This window comes from Callorhinchus milii, unplaced genomic scaffold (genome assembly GCF_018977255.1).
Source record: "Callorhinchus milii isolate IMCB2004 unplaced genomic scaffold, IMCB_Cmil_1.0 Scaffold4, whole genome shotgun sequence".
Taxonomy (NCBI): Eukaryota; Metazoa; Chordata; class Chondrichthyes; order Chimaeriformes; family Callorhinchidae; genus Callorhinchus; species Callorhinchus milii.
Genome location: NW_024704745.1, coordinates 62649618 through 62665563, shown reverse-complemented (window position 1 = coordinate 62665563; position 15946 = coordinate 62649618). Strand labels below are relative to the sequence as shown.

The 15946-nt window shown below is 36.6% G+C and overlaps 1 protein-coding gene across 2 annotated transcripts in view; it reads left to right on the top strand.

Annotated features, from left to right (window-relative positions):
• uxs1 (UDP-glucuronate decarboxylase 1) overlaps nucleotides 1-15946 on the top strand; it is a 44724-nt gene that overhangs the window by 17379 nt on the left and 11399 nt on the right. For both annotated transcript variants that reach the window (XM_007885045.2, XM_007885059.2), the window contains exons 6-10: nucleotides 3377-3557; nucleotides 13019-13123; nucleotides 13309-13368; nucleotides 13871-13992; nucleotides 14376-14495. In XM_007885045.2, coding sequence (XP_007883236.1) covers nucleotides 3377-3557; nucleotides 13019-13123; nucleotides 13309-13368; nucleotides 13871-13992; nucleotides 14376-14495 — 588 coding nt within the window. The remainder of the gene's footprint in view (nucleotides 1-3376; nucleotides 3558-13018; nucleotides 13124-13308; nucleotides 13369-13870; nucleotides 13993-14375; nucleotides 14496-15946) is intronic.

Genomic DNA, 15946 nt, shown 5'->3' with positions numbered 1-15946 from the left:
TCCAGGCAGGGTGAAACCTTTCCTTACTCCACACGCCTAATAATAATCCCTCCAAAACAATAATAAATTGGTCATTTTTAACGCACAACTGTTTATGGGACACTGCTGTGTACAATTGGCTGCCATGTTTCGCCCACAAGTATACGGTCAATTCACTTTACAGCATATTCTGTGGAGCTCTTTGAGACGCCTAGAAGGCGTGAAAAAGCGCTATATCAAATGCAAGGATTATTATTATTATTATAACACATACTCTGTAGGCAAGTGTCGACAAGTTTTATCTGCTTCAATGTCTTGTGTGCCTGACTTAATGAGCGAACATAATTGTCCATTTATTTCCCCAAATATTCTTTCAATTAAATCTGTTCAAGCATAGCCTCCTGCTGCATAGACCCCATGCTTGGCAATAGGGAGCCAGCATTTCAAATCTTGTAATTAATGGAGGTACAAATAGTAAATAATGATGAGCTTGTTTTCAACGTTTCCTGCATAATTCTGCATATGACCTCCCTTATTGCTGTGTTTCTCCCTGTGTCACTCATTTCAGTATTTGGGTCATTGGATGGTCATTAGTTCCAAATTCGGTTGACTATCAGGGCAACTTTCTGCTCGTATTGTTAGAGCAATGTTGTTCAATGCGTTAGCCACTAACCACATATCGCAAATTGGAAGTCCAAGTGCGGTGAAATTGCGTTTCTGATTCGTAAATAAAAATGAGCAATAGGCACCATTGTTGAGCATATGATCTCAATACTCCTATTTGCACAGAGTGTGCATGTGTATTTGACATTTTTGTGTGCAGATGCAAAGCAGCGTGTGCAAATGTACTTTGGTCGTTCTGTGTGTTGTGGATCATAGTCAGCTCGACCAGTCAGAATAACTGCTCCAGATCAGTAGAAGAACACAAGCCCAGCTAGTAACGAGCAGCTCCATTAGGGCACTTCTTGGCAAAGGGTAAGCAGCATCCAACCGTGTTCTGGACGGAGAGCAGGGACAGGATTGGCATGTCTTATAAAATAAATAGAGCTGCACTAAGATGCGCTGTCTGATAAATTCGTGTCAGAATTCCAAACTTTGAAAGAGAAAGATTGCAAAATTTTCCACTGAATGGTGATAGATGTTTGTTAAGTAAATATATATGTAAACAGAGTCCTATAGCTCTGTTAGAGCACTCGCCTTGCCGGTGAGAGACCTAGGTTTGATTCCCAGTAGAACGAAACCTTGGGCAAGTTTTCTTATTCCACACGCCTGATAATAATCCCTCAAGAAAAATAAAATAAAATTGGTGACTTCAATCCACGACTGTTTTTGGGACACTGCTGTGCGTAATTGGCTCCTGCGTTTCACCCACAAGTATACAGTTAATCAATCCACTTTACAGGATAAAACAAAACGCAAAATACTGCAGATGCTGGAAATCTGAAACAAAAAGAGAAGTCGCTGGGAACACTCACTCAGCAGATCAGGCAGCATCTATGGAGAAAGGAAAGTGAGTCAACATTTGGGTTCCACGATCCTTCGTCAGAACTGGGGCATGTTAAGAGGGAGAGGCTTTTATGGGCTAATAGAGAGGGAGGAGGCAGGGCAAGGAAGCAAAGGAGAAAATGGGGTAGAATACAGGGGATGATGGGTTAAAGAGGTGTTAATGATGCAAAACAAAGGGTGGGGGGTTTGCAACAAAGCAGGGGAATAGAGGTGTTAATAATGCAAAACAAAAGGGGGACATTTGCAACAAAATAGGTAAATCAGAGAGAGGTGTGTCTGGGACCCAGATGATGTGGTAATGTTCACAGAAGAGGGGGAGGGGGAAGATGAGTTGTTATGGTTTGAAATTGAACCATTTCAGATCATAACAGCTCATCCTTAGATGCTATCTGACCTGAGTGTTCCCAGCGACTTCTGTTTTTGTTTCACTTTACAGTATATTCTGTGAAGCGCTTTGAGACATCTTGAATCAAATGCAAGTATTATTATTAAAACATTTACCTGTATTGTGTGAGTGTATGTAAAGTGTTTTTTTTACTAAAATAATCAGCTAGCTAAAACCATGTCATCGCTACCACACCTGTGGCTAGTTAGCGAGTTCTATTGGACAACACTGTGTTAAAGTTAGTGTATGTGTCAAATGTCTTATGCTTGAAACACACCTCCGAGCTAGGGCTATCCTATAGATGAGCAACTTGTGGTACGGCAGTCATAGAAGTATTTGATTATGGTTGCATGCACCAGGTAATCTCAAGAAGGAGGATATTACACTGCTCATCATATTGGATATAAAAATCTTTTACCAGCTATGTGAAAAAAAAATTCTCCTCACCTAAAGCATTTCCTAAGCGCATTGGTTCCTTTTATTCCTTCACTTTCTTCTCCCACCCCCCCAAAAAAAAACAACTGTAATCTAAATAATAATCTTTGCATTTGATAGAGCCTTATATCATCTGATAGAGACGGTCTCAAATCATTTCACAGTAATTATGGTAAAATGTAGTGACTGTGTATTTGTATGAGAGTCAAATCAATTTTGAGATAGCTCCTAAGTATATGGTAGGTATTCCTTTGTGGTAAAATCAGAAAAGAGCTCACCCCACATTACCTTTCTTTCTTATTGATACATCTGTTCAAGAGATGCCAGACACCTTATGAGAATGGGATATTAGGATTCTTTTAATATTCAAATGTAGACTAAATTTGCCTCGCAAGTGAGAGGACCTGGGTTTGATTCCCTGGGAGGGGGAAACGTTAGGCAAGTTTTCTTAATCCACACGCCACTGTTTACCTAGCAGTAAATAGGAACCCATTATTAGTCGATTGGCGGATCGCTTTTCCCAGGTGTAATAATCCCTTCAAAAAAATAATTTGGTCCCTCAATCCACGACTGTTTGTAGGACACTGCCACATTTTGCCCACAAAATATACAGTCAATTCACTTTACTAATAATCCCTCCAAAAACCCAAAACTATAATAAATTGGTCATTTTTAATCTACGACTGTTTGTGGGACATTGCTGTGCGCAATTGGCTGCCGCGTTCGCCCACAAATATACAGTCAATTCACTTTACAGTGTGTTCTGTGAAGCGCTTTGGGACGTCCTCCCGACGTGAAAAGCGCTATATCAAATGCAAGGATTATTATTATTATTATATTTGAAGTGCTTTGAGATGTCTCGAAGATTTGATAAGGCGCTATATCAAATGCAAGAATTATTATTAAGATCTGCTTGATTTATTTTCCAATTAACTGTCTTGGGGTAAAAAAGCAGAAGTTTTGACTAACTGGCTTTCCACGATCTAGTCAAGTGTTTTTGCAATTCAAATTATTTTAGGGTGTGAGGCCAATTTCTTTTGAAGCTAATGTATTCTTGGTGTTCCGTTCCAGATCACTGGAGGAGCAGGATTTGTTGGTTCTCATCTGGCTGACAAACTGATGATGGATGGCCATGAAGTTACTGTTGTGGACAACTTTTTCACAGGCCGAAAGAGGAACGTGGAGCATTGGATTGGACATGAAAACTTTGAACTAATCAATCACGACGTTGTAGAGCCATTGTATATTGAAGGCGAGTTGTTGTAGTCTGCATAATCTTATACTTTAAACAACGGAATGCCCAATGAGAAAGTTTTATTTTGATGTGCGTGGCTTTGTGGCAACAGTAGCAACTTAGTGAGTTTTTTAAATTCTTGTTTCACCCCTCCCAAACTTCCATAAACAAAAAATGCAAATGGCTTTAGATCAGACTAAGTGGTTTCATGCTACAGTGCTCCCAGATCATAATCAGACTGAAATTTTCCTCTTGTATACAAAGCTGAAAAATGTTTCTGTATTTGAAAGCTTAAAGATGGTTAGGATAAGATTAAGGCTTGCCTTCTTTGCTTAACTCTCTTTCCTTAGTTTGAGCTTTTTTGCACCTTACATCTCCCACTGGATCGGCTGCTTATTCTTCATCTCTGCCTGACTGATACGAAAAGATCCTCTGCAATTATTTTGGAGAGTTTGTTTTAGCATTAATGATGGCAACACTTTTTAGAGGTGGCAAAAAAATTATTGGGTTCAATGGAATACTTTCACCACTGTGTTTGAACCTAGACCACACTGATAGAAATCTCCTTTTCTCATTGTGGGGAGCCTAGTGGGGGCAGCACCCAGGACAAAAGGAATGTAATTTGTCACAGTGAGGCACTAAATTGACGATCACATTCAGACACCATGAGAATGGCTACTATGAATAATGCAGGTGGAGTCCTGTAGCATATTGGTTAGAGCACTTGCCTCGCAAGCGAAAGACCTGAGTTCAATTCCTGGCAGGGCGAAACGTTGGACAAGTTTCCTTACTCCACACACCTCTGTTTATCTAGCAGTAAGTAGGAACCTGGTTGTTAGTCGATTGGTGGATCGTTTTTCCGGATGTAATAATCCCTTCAAAAAAATAATTAAAAAAAATAATTTGGTCACTTAATCCATGACTGCTTGTGGTACATTGCTGTGCCCAATTAGCTGCCACGTTTCATCCACAAAATATAGTCAATTCAGTTTACAGTATATTCTGTGAAGCGCTTTGAAAGAAGTGATAAGGCGCTGTATCAAATGCAAGGATTATTATTATTTAAGTAGGTATTGGAGCTTGTCTTCTGAAAATTGGAGTTACGGCAAATGTTGGGGTACAGAAGAGGGAGTTTACTTTGTTTGAAGCACTTTAAAACATTTCAATGACATGATAGGAGATATATCAAATGCAATAATTATATTATCTTTAACATCCATCTAAACAGGCAAATAGTCCTCTGGGAGTCCTGAATGCTAACACTGGGTCCAAAAAGCTAGAAAAGCTTCAGTTCTCCGTCACTAATGTCTTCTTAATGCACCCAAAAATATACCACAATCTATAAAAACTAACCATGCATAATTGTACATCAATGGCTTTTCCATAAAGTACAACATAAGTAAATTTGAGTGATAAACTTCAGTGGTATGGTATCTCATTGGATAACTAGAAATATTTTAGCTACTTCCAGCAGTGAAAATGTTTCAAGAATTGGTGTTTGTACTAAAAACGGTGCTTGGAAACGTAAGGTGTTTTTTTCTGCCAAATGAGTCACATTGAGCTTATTTGTCAAGTTATTTCTTCCTCGTATGTGATTGCACTTGAATATCTGAAGAAAAGCCCAAAGGGGATTGTATTTAGAAGAATGTCGTTTGTGAAACTTGCTTGTGAATGTGATGTAAATTCCTTTTAAGCACCAAACAACACTGAATATTTATGAGTGGGTTTGCCACTGTTTCCTCTGCTAACTGGCATGAATTTTATAACTCAGAAATTACCAAGTGATATAGTTATTGTAGAAGAAATTGAGTGTGTTCGAGGTTCTGCAGTATTTTTTTAAAATTCTAGAGTATTAAATGATTTTTCCATTAGAAGTGTAGATAAAAGGAGAAAGCTTGAGGCAAGCATTATGCATCAAACAACTGCACATTTTTATATTTGAAAGGTTTCTTCTGGCAACACAAAACGTTGAGCAATTATGCTCTGTTGTGTAAACTGTAGATGATAAAGTGGGGATATTTTAATACTTGAAGCTGGCTTTGTTGAACTCCTTGTGGATTGTGAACAGTGGAATTGAAAATCCGCTTTGTCCCATAGATCATAAAGGATAAGTGAGTTGGTACAATGGTTGTGATAGGGAAAATAAATATCCACGGGAATAACAACTGAATTCAAACTGAAAATGTTGAAATATGAGTCTGGGGAGTTGTAGGTCTTTAGTTTTTACATCTTTAAATCTCATTTTTAAAATTTTTAATTTAAAAAAACTTGTATTATATTCAGTGCCCTATCTCATTGAAATGTCTCAAAGACTGGGAAGATGCTGAAAACTAAATCTATCCAGGTGCCCTATGGTATTTTCTGGTGCTGCACATTCATGTACTTTTAAAGCCGTCACACATTGAGATACTTTGAATTGTGGGAATTGCTATTATGTAGACCTGTAATATTCACTTGAGCCTAATCTAAACCATCAGTTTTAGTCCTGTACCAGTTACAAAGTTGCTCCTAAAACCTCAGCATAAGTGAAATGATAATAAAGGATAGCTAGTGTGAATAATGTGCAATGTTATATACTGTGTAGAGAAAAACCTGATGCATTAGCACAAATACTATCAACTTTCCTTGCATCCATGGCTAAGTGCACTGTTTTCTCTATGTGTTGTGTATACGGAGCATTTTGTGTCAGAACAGTTTAGCTCAGCGCTATCACCAATGATTTGGAAAGTTGTGGGTTTGAGTCCCATAGCGGGACTTTGAGCTCACAGTGGCTGACATTCCAATGTAATGTTGGAGCAACTTTGCCCTTCAGTTGAGACATTAATCCAAGGTCACATTTGCCTGTTTTAGGTGGATGTTAAAGATAATGTAAAAATAATCCTTGCATTTGATATAGCGCTTTCTGTCATCAAGACGTCAAAGTGCTTCAAGGCACTATTTGCAAAGAGAAGGGAGTTTCTCCTTATGTCTTGGATAACAATCCCCAAGTTTTTTTAAAAAATGGTTATTCACTTCATGACTGTCTGTAGGATCTCGCTTTCCTCAAATTGATTGCCACATCGCCTGCAAACAATCATTACACTTTGCGGAAAAAGAAATTCTGTGGAGCACCTTGAGATATTTTGACATAAGGCAGTATGCCAAATGTAAGGATTATTATCATACAATCCTTTCCTGACAACATTTTCAGCGTTAGCTCAATTGTTTTAAGAAAATTACACTACAATTTAAAGAAATACTCTAATGGAATCAACAGAAACAAACACAAATTTGATTAATTGTTGCACCAGTGATGACTTGGAATTTTTTGACCTGTGCAACATTTAATCAAATTTGTATTTTTCAGTTTATTCCATTTGAGTGTTTAAATTGATTTAAGAAATTTGCACTCTAACTTCTGCTTAAGGCATTGATTTGACACTGAAATTATAGTTTTGAATCCTAAATGTTTTGCTATTCTATGCATCCAGTTGTCCCCTTCACAGAACACAATGTGTTACATAATCTATTTCAAATGTACATTTTTGTAACATTGATGAAAGGCACAAATCTGGATATCATGTTGAGATAGTTAAGACAAATTAATGCTACAAGTAACTTGGCAATATTTAATATAGAAACTAGAAGATGCATGAAGCAACATTTCACTCCCAAGAACTGCTCTTTTTTTTTCGAGGTGGGTGGAGGTAATTTTTACACCATTCTCCTCTCCACCTAGAGATAAGCAACTTGTATTTGGGTTGGAATTGTCTAATGCAGCGTTGCACCTGTGATTTTCTGAATGTCTGCATTGCGTTTTATCAATTATCTTTAACCATTGAGGGAATCCAGTTTTTTTTGTTTTCTTTGTTTCTAATTTTCTGAAGTATATACAGTATTAAAGCAAAGTATTTATCTACTGTATATTTTGCTTTTATAAATATGTGCATCTGTATTTTTTTTAAAAAATCCTTCAAGAGTAATTCTAAGTCACTTAGGAGTCCTTGGTTGGCAGCCATCAAAAAGAACCTACATATTTGTTAGCATATTGTTTAGTAGATTAATATTCCAAAACCAGTAATTTCAATACAGGGATGTGTGCCAAATTGGCCTTGGTGAGTGAAGGTTTGTTTGGGAGTTGCTAATTCATAACAGAGCAATTACTTTTCAACCTCTTCATTTGAGATCAGCTGAAGAAGTGGCAGTAAATATTGAAGGGGTTTCTGATATTAGAAAAATTGACTCCATATTGTTAAGTGTTCATTTGGTATTTAGGGAAGACTACTGTACAGTTGTGTGTACCAGAAATAGTTTTATATTAAGAATGTAGTGAAAGGAAATGTGGGAGAGAAAATTCTGTAAGAAGCACTTTTAATAAATTGAATTAATCTCCTACCTTACTTTTTCTTCCCTTTACATTTTATTTCACAGTTCTGCTACGAGTCTCTGCAGGAGAATCCATTTTGCAAATGTGACAGAGACTTGCTTTTTTCTTTCCTTTTCCTTTCACCCTCTCCACCCAACCCCTGCCTCACTCACGCTTGGTCTCCGACTCCGAATTGCGGCTTATTGAGAAAAAATATAATTTGCAATGATTATTTAATTCATTATTGCTAAAGGCATCAACATAACATATTTCTTAGTCAGGTAGTGCATCTATGCTGATATGTAGGGATGTTCGGTCCACTTCTCCAAAGGGGAGGGCAAGTCCTTGAGTATTCAACAATGGTGTTGCTTCCAGAACATCTTTTATCCATTAAAAGTATCTATACCAAGATAATAGTACAAAAGTCTTGGGGTATCTGATACAAAGATTTTGACTATTTAACTCAAGTGGCCTAAATCTTCCAGCTGGACTGGATTTCTCTAGTGTACTCAGTGGTGTTCATGTTAATCTATTCCCTGCCTAGCACAATTTCCATGAGTTTATTGGAAGGCGGGGTCAAAGGAAAGGATCAGGGTTGTGCAGTTGGTTGTACAGTATCAGGCATTAGTGGTTTCTGCCAAGGTTTCCATAGAATTAAAAGATAATTATAATTTGGCTTTGATATTACAATTACCATAGAAATGTGGAAAAAAATTAGAAAGAACAAAACTCTCCTAAAACTCATCATGAATGAAAACTCATTGAACTAAACATGGTTTAATTTTGTTAATGGAAAATCTCCCAAAGATAAAACATTCATTTTCACTGACTTATTTTAAGTGGTTGAATGAGGTAATTGTTTTCTTGATTAAACCCTTTACTTTTCACAGTAGAATACACATGCGAATGACCAAAGAACCACAATTATTACTGCTTTCCCCACCTTAAACATACACATCCTCAACTTGGATCCTTTTACAAGTTATGACAGGTTTTACTGGATCACAGAATCTCAAGATCTGCATTGAATTACTGGTAAACTTGATGCCTCCAGTAAGATAATTCAGTAGTAGTTTAACCCTATAATTTGGGGGAAACCATCTGAAATATACAATTTGCTTAATTTATGTGTTCAGATTGCTGTTGAACCCTGATAAATCAAATTCTAATGTAGTAATCCCCGCCTTGTCACATCTTTGAGACATCTCAAAGCCCTTCACAGAATATACTATAAAGTGAATTGACTATATTTTGTGGCACACAGCAGTAAGTACCTACTTACTGCTAGGTAAATAGAAGTGTGTGGAGTAAGGAAAACCTGCCTAATGTTTCACCCTGCCCAGGAATTGAACCCAGGTCCTCTCGCTTGTGAGGCTAGTGCTCTAGCCAGTACATTACGTTATATCCTTCCGACGTGATAAGGAGCTATACAAAAATATATTGACATGCAAGGATTATTATTATTAACTCTCACACTACATTTGACAGAAACTGTTGCTGGGTACTTTAAGTATAATTGTTGACTTTATTTTGAAAACTTTCCAGTGATAAATCCTGAGTCTGTTCCCAGGTTATTGCTCGAGATAGCATCCCTCGTGATTAATTTGCACTGAATGTTAAATAATAGAGATGTTACGACACCAAATGCATCCCCGTCATACATCTCTTACAATCTCAATATATGTTCACCATCCTATTTGATCACTGCACAAGTCCTGGTACAAAATGTTTCAGCTATTCGTGTCCAGAAGGCGGTTCTCATACAGTCATTAGTGCTGGTGCCTGCCTGAGATTATTGTGCTGGCACCATATTTGAAGTATACAATATACTGGTACAGCACGCCTGATCGTGAAGTAATCAAATTAAGTTACCTATTAACACAGCTCCAGCAAAAACAACACCTGGCTTTCTTTGAAGGAAAAGAATATCAGGTTTGTTTTGTACTGATTGAAAAGAAATAAATACTGAGCCACATAGATGGGTAAATCCTTGTTCTATGCTGAATTAACTGATCTTGGCTGGTGCAGCAATAGGAGAATTGGCCCCAGTATCCCTGGGCTAGGGAAAGTACAAATAAAACATCAATTTAGCATGGTTGTATAATGATACTACTTAAAATTTCAACTGTGTGAACAGATGAAGAGGGTTTTTGGCATAGTTTTGATCTCTTGCCCCATTCCCCTCCATTGGTTACATAGCTTACCATCACTTTCCAACCAGGCTCAAATCGTAGAAAAATAGCACTCCATGTGCTCAAGGAATCGTGCTCCAGTATGAGTGAACATAATTATGAGGAGGAAATAAAATCGAAAGGAAAAATCTAAACTGGAGAACATAATTGAGCAAGAAGTAAATTTCTGCTGCTTTGTATGTGGGTTTGAAAAAGAACTGAAGACACCACATGAGGGCGCTTGAATCGGGTATGAAAAGAGATTGCTCCCACTGACAGCTGTAAAACTAAAGGGACAGATGTCTCTTAACTTCAGTTGATGTGCCAAATCTGTCTATACTTTTTGGAGAATAACTTAACTCACAAATGATAAATACTATTCTTAAAGGTTTGAATTCCAATTCCACCTTAGGCTAAAGCCATAGAGAGAAATCAAATTCATATATTGAATTATAAACAATATTTGGGGATGCAGACATGGTAGTGTACCCCTTGACAAACAAGATATATTAAACAACCATTTCCTCTGATAAAAAGGAGTCAAACAAGGGTACATAATCATAATCAAGGGAACATAGAATTAGAACTAAGCAACAAAAATTCGAAGACATTTCTTCACGCAGGGGGCTGGGAGAATATATAAGGCACTGGCCCAGATGGTGGTAGATGCAGAATCAATCAAGATGTTTAAAAGATGGGTAGAAAGGTACTTGGACTACCAAAATATGCAGAAAAGACAGAACTGGGATTAAAATGTTCTGCCATGATGGGATAAAATAGTGGAAAGGGCGCAATGGTCTCAATTGCTAAGTCTTATTCCTACATTCATGAAAAATGAATCTGGCATTTAAAAGTTCCAAATACCAAGCATGAAGAAGAATACATTAAGTGTGCATTCTGTCCAAATAATGGCATTTGTTGGGCTACATTTGTGTACTATTTTGTCCCTGCTTATCCACGTGAGAAGATTTAATCTGCTGTTGTTCTCACTAACCAGACATTTTTAAATCACTTATAAATTACATTTCTGCCCCTTAGATCTTCCTGCATGTATTTCTTGAATTACTATAGTTGGATTTTATAGTTGAATCACATTAGTTCTGTATACTAGCCCTTGCAGGCAATACCAAGGGACAAGAGTGCGTCTAGCAGAATGCTAAACAATAGATTTAAATCTCTTAATGTAGGCAGCAGCATTCAACCACGTCTCAATATCATTACCAATGATAAGTTTTTTCAAAAACAAACTAAATAAATATTGATTACAACTTGCCTCTTAGTACCACAGGTTTTACATGATGTCCAAGCATTGTTATGAGAGAGGCCTAATAATATTTGATCTCTGAAATGTGCTTTCTCCCATGAAAGTGGAATTTTGTTCTTAATTAAATACCAAAAGAGATTAAAGGGGAGGTTAGGAAAAACATCCTTACAAAGAGGGTGGATGACTGCAGAATTCTTTGTCACAAATCGTTGTCTAATTTTGCTCTTTTGTTCAGTCTCTAACTCTGTTCTCCCTAATTCCTCAGGAGTTCAATTTCCAGTTTTGCACTTTTCATTGAATATCCTCTAATGAAACGCTTTGAGACGTCTCGAAGACGTGATGAAATCCGATATCAAATGCAAGGATTATTATTATTGTTTTAATCTCTGCTTTCAGTTAATTCTCTTAACTTCATTTCCTTTCACAATTTCTTTTAAAGGATCTTAATTGGTTAAATGCTGGTTTTAATGGCCTTTTCCAACCAACCAAAAGCTGGATGTTAAAAGGTTGGGTTATAGATACAGCAAAGTACTGAGGCCTGACATTCTAGTGGTTTTAGCCCTTAAGAGTCCTGTAGCTCAGTGGTTAGAGCACTTGCCTTGCAAGCGAGACACCTGGGTTCAATTCCAAGCAGGGCAAAACCTTGGGCAAGTTTCCTTACTCGACACTCTTAATAATAATCCCTCCAAAACAAAACAATAATAAATTGGTCATTTTCATTCCAGGACTGTTTGTGGGATACTGCTGTGCGCAATTGGCTGCCGCGTTTCGCTCACAAATATACGGTCAATTCACTTCACAGCATATTCTGTGAAGCGCTTTGAGACGTCTAGAAGACGTGAAAAGCGCGATATCAAATGCAAGGATTATTATTTTATTATAGATCATGATCTTAAAGGTTAAGATTGTGCAGTTGTATTATGGAAATCTCTTCTGCAGATCAGTTCTTATTAACGGACTTTCAAATTAAAATTCAAGAATCTCTGAAAATTCTACGCAATCTTAAATTATAAGGCAGTGTTCTTAATGCTAAGATCATAAGGGATTTTTTTTATTGATGGCTATATAGTGTCGATCTATAAATCTTAGAGCTGATGTTTCTTAGTTTTGTTGTGCGGAATGAACAGTGATAAGTATTATGTGGTATAACACCCTCTGCTGGTGCCCTTGTGTGTAGCCATTGAGGTGATTTGTTTTCTTGTACTGTATATAGCAATGCTTCTTTGTGTTGGAGTATAGTTTGAACTGAAAATGATAATTCTGTATTTATTCTATTGTCTTAGGTGTTGATCTTTAAATAGAATCTTACGCTACCAAAAAAAAAACAGAACTTTTTCATTTGGGATGTTGGGCTGTGCATTAACTTTCATGACCTGTGGAACTGCCTGTTTTCCTAAGAAGTGTGTGCTGGGGTAATATTTCCTCAGTGTATTAAGGATTGTACTTGGGACACTGTGTGAAATAAGTTTGTTTTTTTTCCCTTCCATTCACAGCTGATGTGAATAAAGGGATAGTTAAAGTTTACTCCTGGGATGTGACATGATCTGGAATTTGATAAAGGTGATCTTCAATTGAAAATCCAAATATTTGGTGCATCAGAATGGAGAGAAAGTAACTCTAGTTAATGTAGAGAAAGCTATGTACTTGTGTCTGCTTTGTACTCTGATTGATTTTACTCTTTCTTTTTAACTTAAAACAGTGGATCAGATTTATCATCTCGCTTCACCAGCATCGCCTCCAAATTATATGTATAACCCAATCAAGACATTGAAGACAAATACAATTGGAACGTTAAACATGTTAGGTAAGGCTGTTACTTGGTTGATTGGTTATTTTATTTAAATTCTAACTCTGCATTTATTGCAGAGGTTTGTGATTCACCCTATACTGTAAGTATATACTGTAAGTATAGGGTGATTTTGTATTTATTTATGTCATTGTTGTCATACCCAATAAGTTTGTTAACTAATGGATTTTGCATTTCTGTAGGATTAGCAAAACGTGTTGGTGCACGTCTCCTGCTAGCTTCCACCTCTGAGGTGTATGGAGGTAAGCTCTAGATCCTTTTCAAACATAAGCTTAGTACTGCAAAAGGTGAAATCAGTCAGTCAGTTTTCCCGTTTCTGGTTTCTATTGACACATTCACGTACATACGTATTCACCTCTTCGGGAAGGTGAGCATGCTTGTGGATTGGAAACATTGGATTGGGCTGTGATGCCCTTGCAGTGGCTTAGAATGTTGACATTATCTATGGTTTACACGTGGGAATGTTTAGATGAGATATCAGAGTTTAAAAGAGTACAAATTACATGGGTCAGAATGGGGCAGCAATCCGTAAACAAAATGTTACTGATAAGTTCTTCAGGTGCCTTTTAAGCAGACAGAATTCTCAGAGACCCACCTACAATTCTTTAATTCCATCTATTGTTAAATCTATGATCAGCACTTTAATGTTGTAGCTATTTTGCTACCTGTATATTATAACAGTTTATTTGCGATAGTTATAATGCCAGTTTAACTAAAATGTTCTTTTTTAAAAAAAATGTTAAGATCCAGAAGTACATCCACAGCGTGAAGATTACTGGGGTCATGTAAATCCCATTGGTCCACGAGCCTGTTATGATGAAGGAAAACGAGTTGCTGAAACAATGTGTTATGCTTACATGAAACAGGTTGGTGCACGGCACATATCATTGTCTGACAAAGAAAAATTATATATAATATATAATAATCCTTGCATTTGATATAGCGCCTTATCACATTTTCAAGATATCTCAAAGCACTTCGCAGAATATACTGTAAAGTGAATTAATTGACTGTATATTTTGTGGTTGAAATGAGGTGCCAATTGTGCCAACAAGGTAGGCAGGGAATCTTAACATTTGAAATGGTACTTTTTAAATTTCATTTTGCAGCCTCTGTTTCTTTTGTCAGCCAAGATTCTAAGATATATGGAAACCAATTGCTATAAAGAATAAAGTATAATGAATTTTTTCCTTGCTAAAACATTCTTTTTAAAGAGCAGGTACTGATGTTTTATATTTGGTTGTCACAGGAAGGAGTAGAAGTTCGAGTTGCAAGAATATTCAATACATTTGGTCCTCGAATGCATATGAATGATGGCAGAGTAGTGAGCAATTTTATTCTGCAGGCTCTTCAGGGAGAAGGACTAACAGTGAGTATCATTTGTTATATATTTTATATATATATATATATGTGCACATATTTTAAAGTGTGTTTTAAAATAAGAAAAACAAATTAAATTTGTTGTGATGCTACATTTATCATCTGAATACTAATTGGATTAATGTAATTCCGTTCCAGCTATCTATTATTTTTTAAGGGAGTGTGGAATGTACTCTTGAGTGCTATTTCTAATTTAATTTCCATTACCTGTTTTTTCACTGGCTGTTTAGTAGCTTAACAATCTGGTCATTTCTTATTGTACCTGAATCTTGATAAGTTCAACTTGACAGTATAAGTTGATGTAAAAACACAGAAGTCGCTGGGAATATGCAGCAGGTCAGATAGCATCCATGGAGAGAGGAAAATGAGTTAACGTTTCAAGTCAATGACCTTTCGTCATTGACCTGAAACGTTAACTAATTTTCTTCTCTCCATGGATGCTGCTACGTGTTCCCAGTGACTTCTGTGTTTATACCAGATTTCCAGCATCCGCAGTATTTTGCCTTTTGTTTTTTTTTAGTATAAGTTGATGGATTTTTAGACTACATGGGTGCATTTGAGCTAATAGGAAAATATATATTTGGTCACTGATACAACAAATAATATTGAGAAGCTTAGCCATCTTTGCCTCTGCCAACCTATTATACACAGTGAGGCTCCATCTATTGTTGTTCTGCAAATGTTTGTTCAAAGTCTTCTATTGTTTATTTTTATCCAAAAAACAACCTAAAGGAAGATAATACCAGGTATAAAATGTGCTGTTCATGTTAAGATATGGGACAAGATGAAAATGTGAAACAAACAATTTGATCTTTTATTAAGTGGATAAGGCATACTTGGAATATTGTGTGTATGGGTACTTTACCTTCAAAAAATGTTGGAGAGGGTTTAGAGAAGAGCAGTAACGATTCTGATTGTAATAATGCATAGATCAAAACTAGTTAATATTATGACATTCAATTTGTTAGAAGGACCTAGGTGCTGTGTCTGATTATGAAAGGGATTGAAGATTATAAGCGGTATAGACCTAAATATCAAAAGCTCCACAACAAATTGATTTCAGCCCTGTTGGGACTTTGGAAATACAACCAAGCAGGGCTGGGTTACAATATAAATTGTAATATTTGAGTGAGACCGATGAACATTTGGATTCAGAGATGAATATAAACTTTCAATTTTGAAGTGTCACCAATGTTACTGTGACTTTTTAAGGTCAGTAAATAAATAGAGAGAACCAACCCACAGCAATGCAATTTATCTTTTAGGATTATATTTGGAGTGAATGTGATATATATCAAAACAAATGAACTGAAATTTTTTTTTCAATGTAATTCACAGGGGGAGAGGCCAGAGAGCTGTATCTATGCTTTGTTTGATTTCCCAATTGTAACCTTCAACTGCTAGGTAGTGGGATCCTGAGTTTTTACAAAAATCTCAAAA